Source organism: Pezoporus wallicus, unplaced genomic scaffold, assembly GCF_028554395.1.
Source record: "Pezoporus wallicus isolate ANWC-B61680 ecotype Strahan unplaced genomic scaffold, APGP_CSIRO_Pwel_v1 contig_5967, whole genome shotgun sequence".
Lineage (NCBI taxonomy): Eukaryota > Metazoa > Chordata > Aves > Psittaciformes > Psittacidae > Pezoporus > Pezoporus wallicus.
The window spans coordinates 3,133,869-3,158,711 of NW_026639377.1; the positions used below are offsets into that span (position 1 = coordinate 3,133,869).

Sequence of the window (24,843 nt, forward strand, 5' to 3'; positions counted from 1 at the left end):
TATGCATCACAGACATATAGTGATTGTTCCATATACAAATCTGTTGTAGCTTATGCAAGATAGGTTTAATATTTGAAACGGTAATAAAAACAAAACCAAGGAACTTCAGAACAATTTGTAAAAACTAACAAAATATCCAGTTTTATTTAGCTTTCAGCTCAATGGTTTTAGAAATTATGCAAAACTTCATACAGAATGAACAGTTTTCTCCTTTGCCAGATAAAGAAGGTTGTATTGCTTGGTCCAGTCAATTACATTGGGTTTGAACATACCAAAGCAACGGCACTGAAAAAAGTCTGCAAGGTTCTGGAAGCATCCAAGACTGAAAAGGAAAGAAATACCCATTAATAAACCTAACAAAAGAGGACTGCAAGCATCAAACATACACATTCACCGTAAGACACTACATAAGACAGACATAAGGCTGTCAATGAAGACAGCTCTGGGAGAAGAAACATAAGCACAGTTCTCCATTGACCATCATTCCTTTGTTGAACTTTTAAACTTGTATTACATTAAAGACTTCTACAACCTGTATTACATCATAGAATGAGAACAGATTAAGTTCCCCTCCAATATTAAAAAGTTAGTAAGATCTCATCTGCTCCCACACATGAGGAAACAGAGAATCCTAGTATAACAGGGAAACCTTGGTACTGGTTTCTCTGTTGAACTAACTATCACACGAGAAGGCAGAAAGGAGTCACTTCATAGCTGAATTCTCTTTCTAAACCTACAGCACACACACACAGATTGATGAATAAATTAAAGGACAATATTCCCTCATCCCCAAAATAGTGTCTACTGATGAATGCTATGGACTGATGCTATGGATACACTACGCTATGCACCTCTTTTTCCTATATATTCTGCCATGCAAGAAAGAACCCCAGCAGCTCTTATGCTGGCTGCTTATTTCTCAGGGCAAAGCAAGTTCTCAGCAAGATAAATGAGGTCCACTCCCTTCTCTTAGCACAGCTCCCAACAGGCATGACCAGCACACCCACAGAATACCACGTTTTTGCATTTATGAAACAGTGAAGCAAATCAGTACTGAAATGTGTTTAAAACATGCTCTTCACGAATACTCACTTGTATGGAGTCCTCCTGAGTGAAAGAGCATGCTTAGAAGATTTTCTCTGTATTAGGAGGTTCATTCTTTCATGTGAGGTCAATCCCAAGAATGCAATCTTACCAAAATGAATATGTAAAATATGGTTAAAACATGAATATCACAAATTCAAATTCTGGTGCTACCAAAAGCTACTACTGGGAAGGGAGGGATGGGAAGAGGTTTGCTATATCTAACTAAGTAACTACTGCCATAATTAATGACTGAAAAGTATGTTTTTACACATCAATTGGACTAAAACAACCCAGAAAACTGTAACATTAACACTTACGCTGAAGAGGCAAGCTTATTTGGGATGACTGTACTGTACTTTCAAGACTGTATTTCACAGATGTCTACAGAAGTTTAAGATTACAGGCATTAAGTACTTATCTCCTCAGATTTTGTCTATAATCTACCACACAAATTGGTAAAGATCCTCCAAAAAGACCAAGTGGCTTAGCAAAAAAGATGTAGATGTAAAAAAAAAAAAAAAAAAAGTAGATGTCAGAGACTCAAATTCTTCTTTTTCTTTATTCCATGTCTTCTTTACTGAGCTTCATAAAATGAAAGAAGTTGGTGTTGGGTTTTTTTTGCATATTTGCTTACCTATTCCTTCTTCCATTTTCTTCTTTTCTTAGCAAAATCTTATACAGTTTTTGGCTGAATGCCACACTATCATAAAGCAGCACATTTACAAATGACTATGCTCAAAACATGGTAGTTAACTGTAAATATCCTACCTAGAACCTTTTTTTGTTTTTTTCCAGCATGGTATCTCAGTAATGGACATGATGAAAGGTAAGCATGGACATTACAGACATCTAGCAGTACACATTGCAAGTTGTGGATAATTTTTTAAACAAGATGGTAAAAAAGGCTTTAGCTCAGTACGCTTAACACATATTTAGATGACACATCTTTCCTAAAAGCTGATAAACAAGCCGTTTCCTACATGTTCTTAAGACAGCTGTTCTCCATCTTGTTTGCATAGCCAAGTGCTCTCTGAGAACAACATAACCAAGAAATTCGACAGTCCTCACCAGGATCCCATCCAGCTCATCATTTTATTGTAGCAATGGGATTTAACGCAGTGTAATGATGCACTGCTGAGCTCTGCCATGGAATCTTTGATTCAGGCTAATCATGTTATTGAGCTTTTGTGCCATTTTGGGGGCACTAATACCACTTCTATTAGAAAATGTCTTTAAATAAGTCTTTATACGTTTGGAATTTTTGATGACCACTAAACCCAGAACTCAGTGACAGGAATGATTTGCAGGCTGTAATCCTACTTTTAACATGGAAATGCTGAATGCACAAGTACCTATGAAACTGAAAGGACTGCACTGAGATTTAACGAAAGCACCTATATGTGACATTCATTAACCAAGGAAAACAGGCACAGTTCTTATGGCAGCAGATCATGTAGGGAAAAGCTTTAACATGATGCCTCTTAAAGAGAGGAGCAGAAACTGAAACAAACTACTACCTGATAAAGCTGAACAATCAGCCACAACGAAGCCCACCCAGTATGAAAACAGGCTAGTGCAAACATGTAGAAAACCCACGGGGAACAATAGATTATCTGTGTGAAGTACGCCCATGCTCCATCTTGATGGTAACTCGTTGCACAATGATTTGTCCAATCTGGCAAGATGAATAATCAGTTAATTATGTTATTAAGCCACTTAAGAACTGAACAAAGATTGTTTGCATGGAATTAATATTACCTAGCAATATGATCTAGAATACCATGTTTGATACATCATGTTCCCACTTAAAAGCACCCACAGAGATCTGTGACTGCTTGCTATTCTGGCTGCATAATTGTTACATTATGTATTTATAACCCACATAACCCCATTTTCCTTGAAGGACCATTCAAGGCACTGACTACATTCTTGATATTATATTGAAATAAGTCATCACCTCTTATTGTCAAGACTTCTGAAATTTTGCTTCATGCACGTTTGTAATTTTAGGGCAAGAACTTATCATTTATCCTTAATACCATCGTCAACAGAAGAAGACACGATGGTGAAAATGCCAAGAAAGCCGCATTTAGCACTACTAAATATGCCTACCACATAGGCATTTAACCTATTAAAAAATCCCCACAAGCTAGAAGCAGAGCAACCTCTTTTTGTTTCTGTGGCAGTAGAACAATGAAAGGTTCTACTTTCCTCCCATGTTCCTGCACACACAGGAAACAGAGAAAAACCACATGCTTTCTGCATATATATAAGACCACCAGTAAAAGACAGGAAAGCAAGACATGTTCATACAAGTATCCTGCATTCTCCACTACCGTAGCTGTTTCAGTTCACTATCTTGAACATCGACCCACTTCAATATAATGTAAAGTAATATAAAATAAAATTTAGAACTTTTTACTTAAAAGGTACTTTACTTAAAAGAATGTATAACTACATTCTAAGGGCTCTACTCTCTCCAAGGAATGTCTCTGTTTTCCAGTTTGGATTTATCAGTTAGATAGACAGTTCTACTCAAAGTCATCATTACCTTAAAAATAAAAAGACACTTTGGCAAGTGTTCAATATAGTTATTTCCAAATAACAAAATCAATACAGCCTTTGCAATAAAGTATTTACAAACTGATTTTCCATTACAGTGAAGGCTATCCAGGCTAGAACCTGCAACCTGACATTCCTCCACATGGCTTCCCTATTTCACCTAAGATAAATGCTTACTGATACTGTATTTTCGAATGGACATCCCACTAGAGCTCTAGAGTAGCTCTTACTCAACACACATGTAAGTAGACATTTGACCAAAGACTCAGATATGATGTATTTTCATTTAAAGATGGAATTCCAAGATAAAAGCACTGCTGAAATATGGTATTATTTGTGCAAGTATCATCACACTTGCTGGAAATGAAATACTGAAAATTGAAGACCATACACACACATCTTTGAGAGATAACTTGATATAAATTCATGGATACATACACAGAAGAGTTCCATAAAGCATCCAGACACTGGTCATAGTTAGGAAAGACAGGAACAGCAGGTAGTAACAATGGTTCCCAATGCCTGAATTTGAGACAAGATTAAAAAAAAAAAAAAAAAAGGTTGACTTTCTAAAATTCAGCAGTACTTGCATTTCCCTTTAAGTTCATAGGACTAAGAAGTTAGCCAGATTTGTCTCTTCTTCAGAGCATGCCTTTAGCTGTTTTGGCTAGATGAGGACTAACTATGCAACCACAGCTCTCATTATGCACAGTACAGTTGTCTCATATGACTGAAAAATCTAAGCTGTTCAATTTAATTGTTTGACTTTTGTGTGCTTCAGAACTGCAAACACAGGCATGAAAAACTCGAGACTTCTGTCAGAGAAACTGTTACATGAAGATATACAAATACTTTCCTTCAAATTACAATCAGTATTGCTCAAAGCTTTGAAACAATGCATCAGAAGGATGTCTCACCACCTTATAACAAACGCTGTAAAAATATTTTCAAGTATTTAACACTGCAAAAAGCAATTGGCAAAAGAATGCTAAGAATACATTGCTACAGATAGAAAATTCTAACCTTTCTGTCTTAAGCATCACCAGTAATGAGAGAGAAAGGAAGAATATGCTTGCTTCCCAAAGCACTGGTGGAAACACCATCCTTGGAAGTAAGTGTTCACAGACTGTGTAGATGAGGCCCTCAGTGACCTGGTTTAGTGGTGGCCTTGGCAATGCTGGGGGAATGGTTGGACTTGATAATCCTAAAGCTCTTTTCCAACCCAGCTGATTCTGTGAAAGAGGGAGTTTCTCAAAGAACACCAAAACAAGGCACTCTGCAGGGTTAAATGGTCCAGCTGCTCCACTGCACTGTCTCTAACAGTGACAACAGGCAACATCAGTCCAAGAGGACACGTGAGGCTGGCCACTTTGTACAGCTCATTCTCCTCATCCACAGCTTCTCTCTTAAAATGTCAGAGCGTACATACTTGTTTAGTTCTTTTAGTAGCTACTTTTGGACACACTGTACAACCATTTGTCTAATCCCTTTCTGAACCTTCTGATGCTGCCTGTATCTGCAAACCCTTATGGCAGCAAGCTCCAAATTTCCTCTGCCTGCAATGTAAAGACTTCTTTTTTCCTTCACCAATTTTAAATCCAGATGCTATTCTCACTGAGCCTTCCCTAGTATGATGTGCCTCGCAAATACCCGTTCTGCATTCACTTTAGCCACCATTTCATTGCTTCCTGTTGTTCCTGTTACTCTTTCTCTCAAAAGGAGAAGTCTCAGACTTTTTGGCCCCTACTTTCAGGCTGACCAACCCATCTCTTTAACAATTACAGTTGCCTTTCTCTCAACCATCTAACTCATTTCCCTCTGGCATCTATCAGTAAGCCCTTCAGTATCAACTATGTATTCTTACATGAGGTGTGCTCTCTCTCTCAGGAGATAAATGTTATTTCTGCAACTTTTTAAATATGTGGCATTTTCTGATAAAACAAACCCTCTCACCAATGCACTGTCCAGTCCACAGAGAATGATGATCATATCTGGCTACACATGAATCACAAGCAAGGCAATGCACAGATCTCAAAGGCTTCCTTACCTAGTTGAGAGGAAGGAAAAGAATATAGCCATAGCAAAAGCATCTATTGCACTAAACCTTAGAGCATCAGCTCATGGGCACCATCATATTTCGTCCTCTATAACATACATTTACTTCGTATAACAAACATATTCTATACTCTAACAGACCTCACAACATGCAACATAGACAAGAACTATAAATCTTAATTTTACAAAAAAATTAATAGAAATAATTAATTATTTTATTAAGATTAGAGTTCAAGGATATCAAAGCATCTCTTTTGTCACTGTAAAAGAAAAACATAAATCTAAATAACACAAAACAAACTATGCATGTAACACTTACATTACAAGCAATAAGGAGAAAGCTTTTTATAGCAGTACTGAGTAAAAGCCAAATTCAAGAAGCAAACAAATACCAAAACCTCACTTACAAGACATGATGTGCAAAACGTTCTGAAGTCCAAGCAATTTGCTTCTGCAAGAGCTCCAATGTTCTGAAAGACAAAGTAGTTTGTGCTTGTGTTTGGATCGCATTTACAGGGGGATGTGAAGATTTTTACATTAGGCCTTTTGCAACTCATCAGCATTTTGAGTGCCAAGCATTGACAGGAAAAAGTGCTCAATGTTTAAAAAGGTCTGTGAGAAACACCAGACAGCAAAGACTGATGTAACTTCCCCCATGCAGAATTATCCAGAAAACTATCTCTGTTGCCAAAATTAATTAACCATGTGGATGAAGTATTCTTCAAAATGAGATGGTCTTCAGACTATCTCATCTATCCATGCCAAGTGCAAGGTCCTACACCTGGGTTGGAGCAATCCCAGGCACAGCTACAGGTTGGGCAGAGAAGAGATTCAGAGCAGCCCTGTGGAGAAGGACTTGGGGGTGTTGGTTGATGAGAAAATGAACATGAGCCGGCTTCAGTGTGCGCTCACAGCCCAGAAGGCCAACCGTATCCTGGGCTGCATCAAAAGGAGTGTGACCAGCAGGTCGAAGGAGGTGATTCTGCCCCTCTACTCTGCTCTCGTGAGACCTCATTTGGAGTATTGTGTGCAGTTCTGGTGTCTTCAACATAAAAAGGACATGGAACTGTTGGAACAAGTCCAGAGGAGGGCCATGAGGATGATCAGGAAACTGGAGCACCTCCTGTATGAAGACAGGCTGAGAAAGTTGGGGCTGTTCAGCCTGGAGAAGAGAAGGCTGCATGGAGACCTCATAGCAGCCTTCCAGTATCTGAAGGGGGCCTACAAGGATGCTGGGGAGAGACTCTTCATTAGAGACTCTAGTGATAAGACAAGGGGTAACAGGTTAAAACTTAAACAGGGGAAGTTTAGATTGGATATAAGGAGGAAGTTCTTTACTGTTAGGGTGGTGAGGCACTGGAATGGGTTGCCCAGGGAAGCTGTGAATGCTCCATTCCTGGCAGTGTTCAATGCCAGGTTGGACAGAGCCTTGGGTGACATGGTTTAGTGTGAGGCATCCCTGCCCATGGCAGGGGGGGTGGAACTTGATGATCTTAACGTCCTTTCCAACCCTAACTATTCTATGATTCTAAGATACAAGATACCTCTCAGGTAGTCAGCCAGACCTCAGAGACATGAGGAGAGCTGCTGTATTTACTGTTCTGTCATACATACTAGGTAGACAACATTTACTAGTCCTGTGGCAAAAAGCTCAAAACACAGTTCTCACTGGCAATCTGAACAAATACAACCTCTTGGAGAGCAATGAAATGACAAACACAATGCACTCCTTAATCCACAAGTTGGGGAGACCAAATATCAAAGTCCCTACTGATTTCTTTTTGCCATTCTAAGAGAGAGCTAGGAAATAGCACGTCATTTACATGATGCCTAAGCACACAAATCAAACCATTATATGCATCTTCAAAGCATCTAACAAAATTTAAGTAATTTCTAGCCTTTGAGCTAGAAATGTCTATGTTTTATGAGCATGGAGAGTTGTAGGAAAGCATCGTGAATATCTCTTGCTAAACTGAGACAACTGAGTGGCAACCATACAAAATTCGTATTTATGAAGTGAAGTTCTATGTGAGTTTATATCGCAGATAACACCAATGGTTCTGTACAATGTTTTGGCAAAGGTCACATTTCAATGAAAAGATGGAAGCAAGCCCATTATGGCAGGATTATGAAGATAAGGAAACAAGCAGTAGAAGGACACATTATCTACTATCTACGTTGTGCGATGCTGTTGCTAAAAACCCATAAGAGTATTTCACTGCTTTCAAGACTAACAAAGCTGCACATGATGACGAAAATAACCATCTCTTGCACCAGATGAGCCCTTCCCTCTGTTTTTATGAAGTCACCTACCTCCTTCCTTTCTTTTTCTGAGGTCTTAATATATCCAGGATTGGTTCTCCAAGTTTTATAAAAATAATAAAGAAGACCCACCACGCTGAGCATGACAGTGATTTCAAGAATTCTATCTGTTCCATGTAATATTCAGGTTAAGGAATATATTCTATCACTGCTATCTGTCAAAGAAAATCCTCTAAAATTAGTTTATTACTTCACAAGCAACACACAAAAAGGAAAAGAATAAATTTCACTTTTCTAGTAGGATCCTCTCTGCTCTTTAGAGGACACTATATTGGAGAAGTTGAATACTCTGTCCAGTTTGAGCATTTGAGAAGACTTTTACAACTGCACAAACAATATAGCTCTCTGTCATCCTCACTAGCAGAGTGCAGATTTTTGCCTTTAAGTATTTGACAGATTCAAAGTGAATTCAATTTCTTCTTTTTCTCACTCAAGTTTGTCTATTTGACTGCAACAATACCAATCAGACATGCATAGCAGACATGCATAGTTACTGAATTTCCAGCAGCTGTGAGATTTGGCTGACTGCATCATACACCCCGAAGTCACTGAACACGCCTTTACTGTTTTCTAGGTCCTGCCCTCTTGTTTGTTTTAGCTAAAACCACTGAGTAAACTCAGACAGAAAGATGCAACTGGAAATCACCCTGGAAATACCTTTGTCACTAAAAAAAACTATACTAAGCACACACTGACAAAACACTTCCAAAGGTAATGGGATAGCTACTGGGAATTATTCTTCCCTCACAAATATACTATAAAATCCATGGAATCGCAGAATGGTTAGGATGGAAGGGATCTCAAAGTTCATCCAGCTCCAACCCCCTGCCACGGGCAGGGACACCTTCCACTAGACGAGGCTGCTCCAAGCCCTGTCCAACCTGGCCTTAACACTGCCAGGGATGGTGCAGCCACAGCTTCTCTGGGCAAGCTGTGCCATGATGATGAAATGACAAACTTCTTGTCTAATTAGACATTTTTCCTCTTGCATACCATTTGCTTTTACCCAGTGGCTGACTATTTTAATTTAAGTCTATGGAGAGAATTCATCTCTCATGATCACCGGAGAACCAGATTGAAATTCAGTACGGTTATTTGCTGCAACATCTCTAGCAGACAAATTATTATGCAAGAGGGAGGATATACAGTCATTAGGAACATGATTTTTACACTAGGTACATAAAACATCTGCATGTCAGGTGAAAGGGGGAGAACAACATGTCAAGATTAACTGTCTCTATACAGCAACAGAGGACTGTGGAGTGGGACAAATTTCACACCAATTAAATCCAAGCATTGACCTTGAGAGCACAGATAGCTAAAGAACAGTCCATGATGCCACCAAGGAGCAGTCAGAGCTCCCAAGCCTGGATTTCATCTCCAGTGACCTCTCAATTGCTATATAACCACACAATGCGAGTAACTCTTAAAGATCAAGTTCTGCAACCTCAAGGTTGCTTTGTCTTATGAACTAACAACATTGCAAATACCTCTAATTAAAATCTAGATGATAAATTACAACATATTAGCACTGAATTTTAGCAGACCTATAGCTGTGTTAGAGCTGAGAGAAGTCCTTAATTAGAATGGTTGGATTTCCATTCAGTCTAGAGGAACAGTTTGACAGTTTGATAAAAACAGCTAACTAAAATAGTGAACAATTTTATAACACTCAAATCTGTGAGCAGTTCCAGAAGGAAAACACATTCACGAGGAAAAGGGCTAGATACTAAAATGGAAACTACCCACTTTTGCCCATGTCACCAAGCTCTGGCTAGACCTTCAAGAATATTGCTCTGCTCCCTATCTTCAGCAGAGTGGCTGACTCAACACCCTCCTGTTGGAATTAGATCTCCTTTTCATGCATATGACACCAAGAAAATCTTAAAACTTCACAGTGCAACCCTGACAAGCATATGCACGTAACCCCAGAGGGAATATACTTATCAGTTTACCCAAGTTAATCCTGATAATTCTATTAAGGACATCTTAATTGGGAACAATACAAAAGAAAATGCCATTTAAAGGATGAAGTAATCAAAAATTCATTAAAATTGTGTAGCACTATATTACAGCTGGTTTAGTACAAAATTATTTACAGTTCTAAGTATGTCTCTAAAGGGTTTTTTTCATAAAACTCAACCAATGAATAAACAGAAGTCCCCTGTGTAACTTCCAAGGGCAGTGGTGGAATCTCTGTCCCTGGAAGTGTTCAAAAACTGTGCAGACAAGGCTGTCAGTGCCATGGTTTAGGGGTAGCTTTGGCAGTGCTGGAGTAAAGGCTGGACTTGATGATCGTAAAGGTCTTTTCCAACCCAGTTGACCCTATGATTCCATAAGCACAGGGCAATGAAAAGCAAGTGTAAACTACTACAACTTTTTTGTACTAATCAGTGCAAAGCCTCTTGAAAGAAAGCAAAAGAAATGTAGAAATTACTTCACTGCACACTAAGGATGCAGCATAATCTGTGAATGGATAGGAGACTGGAAGATCTACTTTGGAGAGAACTGAAGAAATTTGTTCCTTGTTTTTTTGGTGGTAAGTATACTGTTTTTAAAAGCAGAAGCACGAATTTCACTAACTGTCAAATCCTTGTCATTTTAGAAAGAAGAGATTTTTCTTATTAATGCATTTGTTATCCTGTTATATAATTGAGACTCTCATACAGTATAGTCACATGGAGATGTTAACAGAGACAATCAGGTTTATAACAAAGATGCCTTCCTTTTGATATTCCAGGAAGATAAGAAATAGCTCAGATTTATACACAAATATCTGATACAATAAAAAGGTACAAATTTTTAGTCCATATATAACCTGAAATTAAAGTCAAATTTATTTCAACCCTGCCTGATAGAAGTAAACCAGTCTTATCAGATGTCAACAGTCATGTAGAATTATCTGTCACTGTTCATTACTACTTGCATGACCAAGCCTACATTTATTAAGAACTGTTAAGGAGAGTTCTATTGAATTTCTTGAGTATAAAGGATATCAGGCAGGAACCAGAAAAACCAGGTCACAGACATCCAAAATATGGAACTTAGCAGAAATGCTGTGGGAAGGTGCCTTAGATTCTTGAGCCCCACAAGTTGCCTAAAAAGGATGTTAAAAGAAAAAAAAAATATTAAAAAAATATATTTAAACCATAACTCCGCAGAGTATCCATCATCTGTTCAGTTATTTTTAAAATTTCACACATGCAGCACACTTCACATCTCTCAAAGTAATCAGTTCTCCTCACTCAAATGCATTCTTCAGCCAGATGTGTAGGGAGTTAACTGCAACAAATTAAACTGCAGAATGCTCTACTCCAGCCTGGTATTAAATATCAGAAGTGCTGTAGCAGTGGGTGAAAATTGCAATCTCTCTCTATTTGCACACTGCTGCAGGAACTGTTGAAAAAAGCAGGAAAGCTGTGAAACATCTCAGGATAACACTGGGAGGTCTGGGGAACAGGAGGGGAGTGAATGGTTCATTAAAGCTCATTCTGTGCCAAAAATACAGAAATAAGAGTTGAGATAAAGTAAATTTCTGAGCATTGTGCATTGACATCTGTGTCTACTGGCTGCAAACCTTCAGTAACACCCTCTTTATCACTAAAATTAGCTAGTGGACTGCTTAAACATTTTAGTGGTTTGGGGCTTTTATCCAAATTTTTCAGTGAAACTATTATTTTGCACACCTAAAGACATTCCATTTCTATGGTCATTCTAAAAAGTACATATATTTAAATCCTTCACACACACTGCAATCATTTCTCAGGAAGTATTTTTTTGCTAAGTGAAAATAAACTCTGAAAAGACTATTGCATTAGATACCTTATATGGTGTCTGTACCAATGAAATACATGTATAGAGAGAAAAAGCCACAAACCTCACAAACAGAGCCATCCCCAACAGCAGGAAGAGGAGCAGACCTCCTTTCAAAAGCCAAGAATCAAAACTTAAGTTCATGACGTATCCTACGGCCCACATAAATGTCAAGGAAGATGCAAACAGCAGGACGAGCTATTAAGATTATTATGGTTAAAATATGACAAAGTATTCAAGCAGGACTTACTTCAAAAGTATTTAGCTAATGTAATAACAAATGCTGAAAGACTCAAGATAGGTAAGGTAAGGTGATAGACAACACAAAATCCCCACCCAAACCACTGCTACATGCTTTAAAGAATTTCAGTTTTGTGCACCCAGTTTCAGAAACCATAGGTGATCCTCTTGTTAGGAAAGAGTTGGCCTGCATTATTATTCTAAACACAGAATGCTCTAGATTTATTTCCATTAGTTTTTACTCAGGAAATTACCTCATATTTCTCTACTATTTTCAGTAGCATATCATTTCTTCTGCTCCTCATTCTTTCTTCCTCTTTTACCATATAAACCATGAATCGATTCAGACTTTGATAAGCAAGGTCACATGGTGTCTCTCCCTTTAACAACAGAAATGTTTAGTTATTTATGCACTTAACACATATATGCTTTCCCTTTTAACAGAAGCAAAAAATAAATATAGCTATAACAAGAATAACTGGTCAATCACTTCCCAGCCCCTCCCCTTTTATTTTAAGGCAAGAAAAAGCTAAATTCAGAGTTTTAACGTGCTTAGTCCAGTGCTTTGTAGTTCAGAAACCTGCTGCTTGTTTTCAGATTGCATCCATTCGAGTTACCTGCTGGACCGTCTCCAACAACCTGAAACACTGAACTGAAAGATGGAGAGAGGGCAAAAAATTTGCAAAAGAAAATCAGTGACTGAAAGGCTCAGCTGTCCATATAATGAACATTGCAAAGAATCTCTGCATCCATACTTTGAGCCACACCACAAGAAAGGTGATAATTCCTCAGTGCAAATGATACCCAAAGTAGAGAGGACTCAGGTTTTTCTTTACATTCATTTCACACATTCATGCCCCATGGAATGAAGTATCATGAAAGAAATTGCACCTTGACATTTTTTATGTCCAGGCTAGCACCAGCTTCCAGCAACAGATCCACTGCACTAGTATTTCCCGATGCTATTGCCCAATGCAGTGCAGTATTCTTTTGAACATTGTCTACGGCATTGAGAGAGGGGTTAAACTTTAAGAGAAGCCTCGTGGGTTCTGGTCTAGGTGAAAATAAAGTATAAAAGTTAACAGACAGAAAATCTTGGATATGAAGATATGAGTATCTTGGAATATGAAGAAGATATTGGATATGAAAATTTTGAACATCTTATAAAAAACACTGTTCCTCTCTGTGAAATAACAGGAGATACACAAAGCCTTGTCTCAGAACTTGCTCATCAACAGTAAATCTGAGTTTACAGTTCAGGACCTAGCTTCAGGGTTTTTCTCCAGACAGTATTATTTTACCATTTTAACAAAAACAGAGTATATACACAGGTTGTATACAGACCAGGGTTTGAGCAACCTGGACTAGTGGAAGGTGTCCCTGCCCATGGCAGGGAGTTGGAACTGGATGAGCTTTAAAGTCCCTTCCAACCCAAACCATTCTGTGATTCTACAATAGCATCTTTCTACAATACTGCATATCAGCTTACATCTTCACATTTTATTTATTCTAAATGCAGCCACCTCTTGATTTTCATTTCTGGGAAAGCATAATAATGCTGCACACGGCTCAGCCACAAACCTAATTTTATTTTAGGAATTCATTTGACTTTCTTTGCTATATCCAATTGGCCACTTCATAACTCCTGATCTCTGAAATACTGAATATTTTAGTACAACTAAAAGGGAAAGGAATGTCAGTTTAACAAAAAAATTTCATAAAAGTCATCTCACTGCTTCCTGGGTACAATAGATTCTTCTGAAGATACTTGCTACTTACCCAATGGCTTTTTGTGCTGCTAACATTAACGGTGTTTGTCCATTGAAGTCTGTGGTGTCTACGTTCTAAGTACAAGAAAAAGATAACAAGCAAATGATTACCAGGGATTTCAGGAGACAGAGTTAGATGGTCAGATTTGGAGCTATACAACTGGCTTAGCTGCACTAATAGAAAGAAAATGGAAAGAAACCAAACTGTACCAGCCAAGAAGCCAATGCTCGTTTAAACATTTTTCTCTTTGCTCTGTGAGCACTCCATGAGCATTCCCTTCCTAATACACTGAGTCTCCACTATGGAAATTTTTAAAGGACAGTCTGCACCAAGGGCATTTTTAAGGGAAGCATGTTAACCACATTTCTTGTCCTGTTTTGCACAAAGATATTATAAATAAAATGGACTTCGAAAAGCAACGTTAACCACCTTCTTTGCATGAATAGAAGTACATAACAGAATGTCCAAGTACACAAAACTGGTTTATTAAAACAACAACAAAAAAAAAGGGATTACATATCTTAAGATATAATTATTTAATCATCTAACTTGCATTACCTAATAGTATTCACAATGAAAATTTCCTTCTTCCCTGCCTCCACCCATCATTAAGTCAAAGCAGAATAACTTAAAAGAAATGTTTAATCACTTGAATTTTTTAGTTGAAGATAGATGGGCTAAAAGTTTCCTTAAGTCTGTGATATATACCAACCATACCTACATTCTAGAAGTCAGTCACTCTACTAGACAGCTCTACGAGAAACATACTTACCAAATCTTTAAATCTTAATACTCAGTGCTTCAAAGAAAGAGTCTAGATCATGTAAAACTCTACTCTTATTTTTATTAGCAAATTATTACACTTGGAATTAATTCTGCTTATTTCAGATGTAAGCTAAGCAGACATCAACTAGAGTAGATACAATATAAAAGGGCAGAATAAACAAACATTTGTAATATAGAATTCAGACCTAGGCTGGTCATCTATTTTGCACACTTCAATTGATGGACAATTGCACAGACCATTAGCTATAAAACTGTAATTAAATAGCAAATGCTTCCTGCTGTAGATATGGCATATAGTGCTTTTTGTTCTCAGGTAAGAGCCAGTTACTTTACAGCACCACAAATCTGCATAGTCTTAACAACTCTCCTTAAACACTCTGAATTGTGTGTTATTGTGACAAGAACAGGGGAGGGTATTAAAACAAAAACCAAACACATAAAAATGATGAATAATTTAAGTTGCTCTGGACTTGTGGCACAGGGAAATTGCTGTCAAATACCTGCTTGTCATCTAGAAAATAAAGCAGTTAATTCTGAAATGTATCATACACACAGGTATGTACTCAAAGTAGAAAACAACAGTGGGACATCAACAACATACCTGGCCTTTGGATATGAGGTAAGCTACAATGGGCACATGTTGGAACAGCACTGCTAAATGAATGCTACTGAATCCTTCCCCATCAATAAGACTGGGATCTGCTCCACATTTCAACAGTAGCATGACCATAGGTAGATGTCCTTGTCTGTAATAATACATAAAATAAAATTAGAAATGACAAAAAAGACAGACATTCTAATGAAATCATTGCCTTAATAATTCTCATAGGTAGTCTGAAAAAGAAAGAATCTGTTCAGATTGTTGTGGTTTTATTAAGGAAATTACTTTTTTTAAATTAAATTTTATAGCAGAAAATTGTATTAAAAACACACCTTAATAGATCAACCTATGGCAAACCATTAATTTAGAATACAATGGTTATTCTACAGTAATTTCTCCTGTGAGCACGTCTTCCTCTGAAGAAGTATCTAACTTTGGCAGAAGACTAAGACAGCCCAGTAGAAAGTACTGATCTCCTGATATGAGAATCTGCATTCGGAGAAGTTATCCCAGAACAATTATTTAAGGCTATGTTTCTTCCCAGATGAGCAGTGCTTTTGTCCTTTTGGTCATTTAACTCAAATACTGTCCTAGAAGCTAAAGCTGAATGATTTTAAAAGTATCAATTGAACAGATGTCATCTAGAGCATATCCAGAAACAGCAGATCCAACCTGACGTTAAACATATGCAAGCACCAACAGTCACCATCGCCCAGGAAGATACTGTATGCTAGGGGGTTGGAACTGGATGAAATTTAAGGTCCCTTCCAACCCAATCCATTCTATAATTTCATGTTTGTGGTTGCAGCTCTAAGAAGCCCAGGAGGAAAAGCTGATGGCACTGGGAGATAAAGGCCAAAGACCTCTCTACATGCCTCTGAACAACAAGGTGGCTTACAGTGGTCCTACTGCTATAAACTTGTGTTTCAAGTCCAGGACTTGCAACATTGAGTCTTATGAGAGCTCACCAAGGTGTGGAGTGCAGAAGCTAAGAAGCGTTTAGTGCAGAAGCTAAAACGATTGAAAGCATATTAACTAAACAGGCTGCTGTCTGAGGGGAACAGTGACCACAACTTTTTCAGACTTAAACTGTGCCCTAATAAGCACCACCAGCAATCTTCAGTACCCTAACATAACAAGCTTTCTTTGCCCTAAGGCAGGACTGAGGAAGTCTGAACAGCATTGCTCCATCCCCAGGGAAACTTCAAAATAGGAGTTCAAATGACTGAAGCACAGATACTCACATAACACAACTCCGTGGCTTGCAAAGCCGCCAGGGATCAGAGAACAGATTTCAGCATGACTATGCACATGCTGCAAAATCTCTTATACCTCAATAAATTAAACCCACCACAGTGTTTGATTTACAATGACCACTTCTGTACTACACAAAATGCTACTATAACTGTTAATCCTAACAGATTTACAATAGGAGTTGAAAGCAGCATACCTAACGGCCCAATGAAGGGGAGTTGAATTCAAATCTCCACCTAGCTGATCCACTATTGCACCTTTGGAAATATAATACCTGTGTAACAGCAACATAAGATTAAGAACAGCCAAAAAAATTAAAACATGATACTAAGGATAACATAGCTCTAGTAGTAAATAGCTTATAATAAAAATTCACTTAGAGAAGCAAATGGACAAGAGAATTTTTTCAGTAAAGAATGCTGGTTTGAAAAAATGTTTAAGAACAAATACAGTCATTAGCAAGGCACTTATAAAATCAGCTTTAATCTTTGTTAAACAAACCAAACCAGGAAAATCTAATGATTTCAAGTACTACATAATTTTACATAAAAAGAAACCAAGGTAATTTTACATTTGAGTGACATTCTCACAAAGGTAATTAGGTTAAAAATGTGAATTTTATGCTTTTCTTCCCAAACAACATGTTTGTTTCTTTTGAAGTAAAATAGTGACAAAGTGATTATAAACAATGGAGGCAGAATACTCATGTTACTTTCCCAAGGACTCTAGAGCTTACTTAACCAGCTCCTGTCTGTTGTTTATTGCTGCCCAGTGAAGAAGAGTCACATTTTCTTTGTCTGGTTGTCGAACATCATATCCCGCTTCTACCAATTCTTTGCATCGCTCTATCATTCCATATCTTAAATGAGAAAAAATAATTGATATACTTATCATCCATTTGTTAAGTATCCTCCAGTTTAGAGACAGCTGCATACTAAAGAAAAACAAATCTCATCAAGAATCACCAGCAGCTCCTATTTCAGCAAATTTCACATCGCATTCAATGGAAGTCTAGTGAAAAGAGTTGGCCTGAACCTTGATGAGCAGAACTTTCTACCTAACTAATACGGTTGAGATACTACTGTTTCTGATAAAAATACTTGTAACGATACTTTTAAATTATTTTCCTTCTTTCACTATGGGGAGAAAATGAAACTAAAATTTTCCTTTGCAAAAATACCCAACCTGGCTCACATTTGAGGACACTCCCATCTATTTCAATATTCTGCACACACAGAACATATACTTACTGTGTAGCCTTGACAATATCACAAATGCTGGGGTCTTCAACGACGGGATCCATTCCTGGTAGCACTGGGAGATCTTTATCCCCATGGGCACTGAGGCAGTTGTGCATATGAGGTCGATGAGGCCCGTGGCAATGGCCTTTACACTGTTGGTTAACAAAGCATCTGTCAACAAACACTTTTTATATACTGTACACCACACCTCCTTATTGCATTAATAAGAATAAGCAAGTTCATTTAAAGCACAGTTAAAGCCATCTGACAAGAGACTAGTCCTTTTATTTAGCACAGGGACATGGGAGGATGGAAGAGTGACGGTTAAGGTCCATCAGTTACAAAGGATGTCAAGCACCTTGCAGAGCTGGCTCTTGTTAAAACACCCTTACCTACAGTAATACTGCTGTGCTAGAAATGCCAGCCTATACCTACAAGAAAGCTAGAGAGGGACTTTTTACAAGGATATCCTAGTGATAAGGTAAGGGGAAAAGGCTTTAAACTAGACGAGGAAAGATTCAGATTAGGTATTAGGAAGTTCTTCCCTGTGAGGGTGGTGAGGCACTGGCACAGGTTGCCCAGAGAAGCTGTGTCTGCCCCATCCCTGGCAGTGTTCAAGGCCAGGTTGGATGGGGCCTGGAGCAACCTGGTCTAGTGGAAGGTGTTCCTGCCCGTGGCAGGGGGTTGGGACTGGATGAGCTTTAAGGTCTATTCCAACCAAAACCATTCCGTGATCCATTGAGCAGGTTTTGAACCGCCAGAACAGTCGGCATCCAGAGGGCCCGCCGCGCACAGCGGTTCCAGGAGAGGAGCCCTCCAGGCAGAACACGGGCCTCCCCTCTCCGTCAAGGGCAGCCGCAAGAACCCTCACGCGCCGGCGGACACCTCCCGCTCCCTCCCTGCTCGCTGTGAGGAAGCCCCCGCCCTCCTCAGCCTCGCATCTGGCTGCGAGGGCCCGCCCTGTGCCCCCAACCCCACCGGAGGGGGGCAGTCCCAGCGAAGGCTGCACATCGGCCGGGTCCGGCGCCTCTCCCTGGCTCCAACCTCCTGCACCCCGCCGACAGCCTGCCGCCGGAGCCCGAAACCGCCGGCCGGCCCCACCCGTCGCCTCACGGGGCCTCGGGGCCCTCAAGAACAAGGCAGCGAAGCCCTGGACTAACCGAGGGCAGGCCCAGCATCCCTCCCCCCCAGCACTCCCGGGGCTCCCCTCACCGCCGGGCCACCACCAGCCATCCTCGCTGTGCCCGGAGCTCCGCGCCTGCCGCAGCTTCCTGCTCCCGCTTCCTGGTTACCGGCTCCGAGGGGCGGGCCCGAGCCCTCACGGCCCAGGCAGCCGCGGTACAGACTAGCTGTGTGCCCCAGCCGGCCGCAGCAAGAAGGCTCAGCCGACAGCGGTATAGCCGCAATCCTCGCCTACAAAAGACTTCCGAAGGGTGTAACTCCCACTCACACCACCTCGTACAACAGGAGGCGCCCAGAGAACGCTTGGAAGCAGCACAGAGTTCTAAGTCGGTTTTAAAATGGGAGGAGGAGTTTGCAATCCTCCTAAAGCTTGCAAGTGTATTGACACCTGGTAATGTTATAAGCAAATATTACAGTATGAAAGGTTACCAAAAAATTATCCCAGTGTGGAGCCCACTGCCTCATTGCTAGCAGTCCAAGCACTGGTCAAAACACTGGGGGAGTGCCCAGACTCTAGTATAAGGCAGGTACAGCAGGGGCATAAGAAGTTTTATTAAGGCAATCATAAACCCATTCGCCACTGCTCTGGGGTTTGATCTTGCAACCTTTGTAACAGTCATTTGGCATGTCTGTATGTTTCTTGGCAAATGGCCACATTAACAGCTATCTTGGGAGAACTGGAAATGGCTGTTGGTTTCACGCTGTGGTCTGTAAGTCAGCTGGAAGATGCCTTTGCTCCTTGTTCTTCCTCTTCTCCCTCTTCGATCCATGGAAAATCTCAGTGTGAGCTGACAGAGATCTGAACAGGTCTGGGGGCTGTGTGCAGAGATTTCCAATCTGGTAAGCACAAACCGGGCCTGGCATTTCAGCTGTATTTGCAGCTCAGTGTTGCTGACTTGGAGAAGGGATGGTTCTTCACAATGTTCCTGAAGGAGGTCATACTGTGTTAGTGAGTTTGCCAGCTACCAAACTTTCTGTAAGGTGTGAACACCTGGCCGAGAAGGAAAATTTCAGCAGGAAACACTCAAACCACTTTTTTGTTGTTGTTTGCAAGAAATAAACAGGAACATGTCACCCCTACAGCCCTTAGGCTTGTCAAATGTCACACTGAAAACACTCACAAACCCCACCAGAATGCTGTGGAGAATGATGGGACCATGCAGAGAGCAGCTGTCAGGATGCTTTACAGTCACAAAAGCAACTTTATTTTTTTTATGACTGCTGATAGTGCTTTGCACTTTATATATACTTCAGCTGAGGTTTTAAATCGGTTTATGTATGTTTATGACGTAGGTAAATACTGCTCAGAGCACTCCTATACTTGGGTTTCATTTACTTTTCCTCATCTCTGCTGTCTGATCTTCCCATCTTTCAAGCTTCATCCTTATACCCTCCTTTATTATCTTTTGTTCCCATTTCCAATCCCCCTCTCATCCTCGTTTGTCTGAAAAGAAACAGCTACACGGGGATCCACAGTAGCTACTGAAAAGGAGAAATGGTAATATTCATGAGCACACTAAATTTATGTGGTAAGCTATTCGCTATCAAGCTCATTCCATCAGGTATTGCAAGATTATTTCTCTGGCCTGAGCTGGGCTTGCTCTGGTGGGTCATGCACTCTACCTGGCCTAAGACTCCTTCCACAACCCCACAAAGGTGCAGCACCTCCCATTCATGCTGCACATTTAGGGTTGGAATATCCTGACTTGCCTTGGTTGGATCCCCAAGTTGACTGAAGGAATAAAACTAAGTGCTTTTTCTACTCTCAGAGAAAAGTAGCAGGAATTCATTTCATGTAGTCAAGGTCTTTGAATTTATAGTTGATGGCTGATAATGCAAAAGGCAAGGTGCAGAGTCCTAGCGTGAGTAAAACTCTAAGTTGCCTTAAATGTTACCTCAAGCACTCCTGACTCACAATAAAAAAAGGCACTAAACATTTTTATAGTCACAACTGACAAGTTTTGCTCATCTGGTACTTAAGCCTTTCATAGTTCAAGACCATATGACATTAAAAAGAAAGGCAGGGCAGAGATACAAATGACTGTTCAATTTTCATTAATCCATATAAGATCTATAATTGTATGTTGGCTTAAGTGTTGCACAATGCTGCAGGGTTTTTAATCTGGGAGTTACCAAACTGAATCTATTTCCTGCCTAAACAAAAAAGGCTGAAGGAGTTGGCTCCTGGAGTAGCTAACTATGAATCATAGTAGCAGTATAGTTAGGGTTGGAAAGGACCTTAAGATCATCAAGTTCCAACCCCCGGCCATGGGCAGGGACGCCTCACACTAAACCATGTCACCCAAGGCTCTGTCCGACCTGGCCTTGAACAACGCCAGGAATGGAGCATTCACAGCTTCCCTGGGCAACCCATTCCAGTGCCTCACCACCCTAACAGTAAAGAACTTCCTCCTTATATCCAATCTAAACTTCCCCTGTTTAAGTTTTAACCTGTTACCCCTTGTCTTATCACTAGAGTCTCTAATGAAGAGTCTCTCCCCAGCATCCTTGTAGGCCCCCTTCAGATACTGGAAGGCTGCTATGAGGTCTCCACGCAGCCTTCTCTTCTCCAGGCTGAACAGCCCCAACTTTCTCAGCCTGTCTTCATACGGGAGGTGCTCCAGTCCCCTGATCATCCTCATGTCCCTCCTCTGCACTTGTTCCAACAGTTCCATGTCCTTTTTATGTTGAAGACACCAGAACTGCACACAATACTCCAAATGAGGTCTCACGAGAGCAGAGTAGAGGGGCAGAATCACCACCTTTGACCTGCTGGTCACACTCCTTTTGATGCAGCCCAGGATACGATTGGCCTTCTGGGCTGTGAGCACACACTGAAGCCGGCTCATGTTCATTTTCTCATCAACCAACACCCCCAAGTCCTTCTCCACAGGGCTGCTCTGAATCTCTTCTCTGCCCAACCTGTAGCTGTGCCTGGGATTGCTCAGACCCAGGTGTAGGACCTTGCACTTGGCATGGTTAAACTTCATGAGGCTGGCATCAGCCCACCTCACAAGTGTGTCAAGGTCCCTCTGGATGGCATTCCTTCCCTCCAGGGTATCAACCGAACCACACAGCTTGGCGTCATCGGCAAACTTGCTGAGGGCGCACTCAATCCCACTGTCCATGTCAGCAACGAAGATGTTGAACAAGACAGGTCCCAACACTGATACCTGAGGGACACCACTTGTTACTGGTCCCTAACTGGACATTGAGCCATTGACCACAACTCCTTGCATGCAGCCATCCAGCCAGTTCTTTATCCGTTGAATTAATCAACTCTTACGTAAGACTTTTGAACTTACAAAAATATATATAAATTCTCTGTCAAAATCTTTAACTTAACCTGCATTATAAACCATGTTTATGAACTAATAACAGAATTGCAAGAGTTACTACATTTAGTTATCTGGATTGTCCAGATAAACACAATCAAAAATTAAAATTCTTCATTTCCAGTAGTTACAAGCTCCATACTAATCACAGAAAGATACTTCACTTGTTAGTTTCAAGTTTTGCAAAGGCATGGTGAGTTTGTTTCCTTCTGCATTTCTCCCTTCTCAACTAATCCCATTGCAGCTTTCACTTTCACCCAGAAGAGCCTTCCTATGGTTTAGTCTTGTAATCATTCTCTGATCCTTCTACAATACTTTAGACATACATGGCTCTTTCAACATGTACTTCTTACTTTTTTGTTTTAATTTAAGCTAAGAGGATGAAATATGTATTTAAAATTCCACTGAATTGCAAATTTGTTACATAATTAAGGGAAAAGATTAAACCAGAAAATATTTGAATAGAATAATTTAAAAAATAGTAGTTTATTTACCTATCCACTTATCATAAAGTAGGTCCGTATCTGTAACCCAAAAATCAAAAACAGCTTTCCACCCTTCTTGATTTGACACACATTTAGACTTCCTCCCCCCAACCCCCGTATGAACTGAAGCAGAAAAATACACTATTAGAGTTTCGCCTTCAACTGCACATCTCTTTCAACCTTCAATGAGGACAATGCATTATCTAAAACAACAAGTAATGCAGTGCAGCTCTAGGTTAAGCTTAGCACATGATCAGAACTTTGGTAATTTAGAGCAGCAAATATTATGTGACTGCCACTGTGAGGGAACAGCACGTAATTCAGTTGTCATTCACATAATCTGACTAAAACTGGAATTGAGCAATCCCATCTCATTATATCCTAAGCACCAAGTTGCTCAGAGACCTAGATTTAAAAAGGGAATTTACAAATTTATGAACATGTTTAAAGTCTAAATACATTATATATGTGATAGTCCTCCACTGAATGGTGTCAGCATTCTTGCAGGCTGGATAGGAATAAATTGAGCTGCAGCTTTGCATGAAGAGTTATAAATGATTAACAACCGTTACGCTGAAAGGCGGAGCTGTGATCTCAGAAATGCTATCGTATCGTGATGCCATCTAGTGACAGGAAGTTTAAATCACAGAGTAGTTTGAGTTGGAGGGGACCTTGAAGCTCATTCAGCTCCAACCCCCTGCCATGGGCAGGGACACCTTCCGCTAGAGCAGGTTGCTTCAAGCCCCGTTCAAGCAGGCCTGGAACACTGCCAGGGATGGGGCAGCCACAGCTTCTCTGGGAAACCTGTGCCAGCGCCTCAGCACGCTCATAGGAAAGAGCTTCCTAAAATCTCGTCTTAATCTCCGCTCTGTCAGATTAAAGCCGTTCCCCCTTTGTCCTGTCCCTACAGGCCCTTGTCCAAAGCCCCCCCCCAGGTTTCATGTAGGTCTCCTTCAGATATGGGAAGGCATCCTCCCTCTCTCCAGGTATTGGAAGTTCCCTGCTCCCCTCCATCTGTAGATCCAATGTTAGTGATTATATAGTAGAAAATTGTCAGTTATTTTTTTCCCCTTAGGTGGATATGTGGCTCTGCCTGCTAGGCCCTGCTCAGGTAGCCATGTCTTACTTTTCTTCCTACAATAATCCAAACTACTTTGTTACTGCTCCAGGTTGTTACCAGAAGCTTTTGCTGTATTCTCCCATTAGTTACAACCCAAGTTAAACAAGTACCATTTCAGAAACACTGGCAATTCTGTATTTGAAATTCCCAACCTACTAGAGAAATAAGCTCTCAAAACTCAATAGTTGATATTGAAAGCATAGTATCAAATATTAAATATCAGGACAAAAGTTAAATCTAATACACACACCCTCAAAACAGTTCTGTTTTTTTTTATTATAGAGGAAGCAAATTTAACAGCACTGCCATGCATACAACAAAATATGACACAGGCATCACCCTATGGGAAGTTGAGGAAGTTGATAGTAATTCAAATTATTAAGTTTTAAAGGACAACAATAATTGGATGCTGCTTAGAGTACTGGTTACATATTGCTTATAGTAGGATGAAGCTAACAGAATAGGTAAAGTGTTTTTTATGCTTCTCCAAAAATAAATTATTTGTAAGAAATACAAAACTGAACAGAATTAACACTTCCTTTTCCAGCCTGATACAGGCCCCTTTATACATATAGTACATACTTACTTGGTCTGTACTCCACAGGTAGAACAGAAAGATATCTGTATGGACAGCAGACAAATCTGAAGAAGCACAATCTGTCATCCCTACAACAAACAGGATGCGAGTTTAGCCTGGCGATGGCCTCTTGCTTGAAAAAAATGTGACTAATTGCTTCCTACTATGAGTTTAACAATCTGGCTGACAATGAGCTCTCACATGGGCAACTAGGCTATCTGCACGGTAGAGTATTCTCAGCAGGAGTAGCAGTCTGCATCAGGGAGATAAGAGTGCTTATTCTGTGCTCCAATGTCAGACAGTACAGAAAGTCCTTTGAACAATATTAGATGTAACAGAAATCACCTAAAAGATCGCATAAGGCTTTTATTACTCACAATAATGCCCTTCTGCTTCAATTTTCCCCAATTGAAA

The 24,843-nt window shown here is 40.0% G+C and overlaps 1 protein-coding gene across 2 annotated transcripts; it reads right to left on the minus strand.

Annotated features, from left to right (window-relative positions):
- Positions 1–113: 113 nt before the first annotated feature.
- Positions 114–19,036, minus strand: ZDHHC13 (zinc finger DHHC-type palmitoyltransferase 13). 2 transcript variants are annotated; one of them, XM_057414360.1, is made up of 17 exons: positions 18,943–19,036; positions 17,740–17,882; positions 17,226–17,348; positions 16,686–16,763; positions 15,236–15,380; positions 13,858–13,922; positions 12,970–13,132; positions 12,333–12,458; positions 11,903–12,036; positions 11,020–11,122; positions 8,017–8,139; positions 6,111–6,173; positions 5,602–5,695; positions 4,087–4,170; positions 2,604–2,761; positions 1,093–1,190; positions 114–322 (listed from the first exon to the last, which is right to left on the minus strand). In XM_057414360.1, the coding sequence occupies exons 1-17, from the start codon at positions 18,961–18,963 to the stop codon at positions 187–189; spliced, it is 1,857 nt and encodes a 618-aa protein (XP_057270343.1). In that variant the 5' UTR covers positions 18,964–19,036; the 3' UTR covers positions 114–186. The 2 variants fall into 2 exon arrangements, with proteins under 2 accessions (XP_057270343.1, XP_057270344.1); XM_057414361.1 differs by lacking the exon at positions 18,943–19,036 and adding an exon at positions 18,891–18,906.
- Positions 19,037–24,843: the final 5,807 nt, after the last annotated feature.

What these genes read in the sequence shown, in the direction of transcription:
- ZDHHC13 (XM_057414360.1), bottom strand. Translation starts at nt 18,963, where the DNA reads ATGGCTGGTGGTGGCCCGGCG. An exon ending in GCTTTATGGAACTCTTCTGT is followed by an intron (nt 2,762 to 4,086) that starts GTATGTATCCAT and finishes TCATCTTGCCAG; the next exon opens with ATTGGACAAATCATTGTGCA. An exon ending in CTCAGGAGGACTCCATACAA is followed by an intron (nt 323 to 1,092) that starts GTGAGTATTCGT and finishes TTTCCTTTTCAG; the next exon opens with TCTTGGATGCTTCCAGAACC.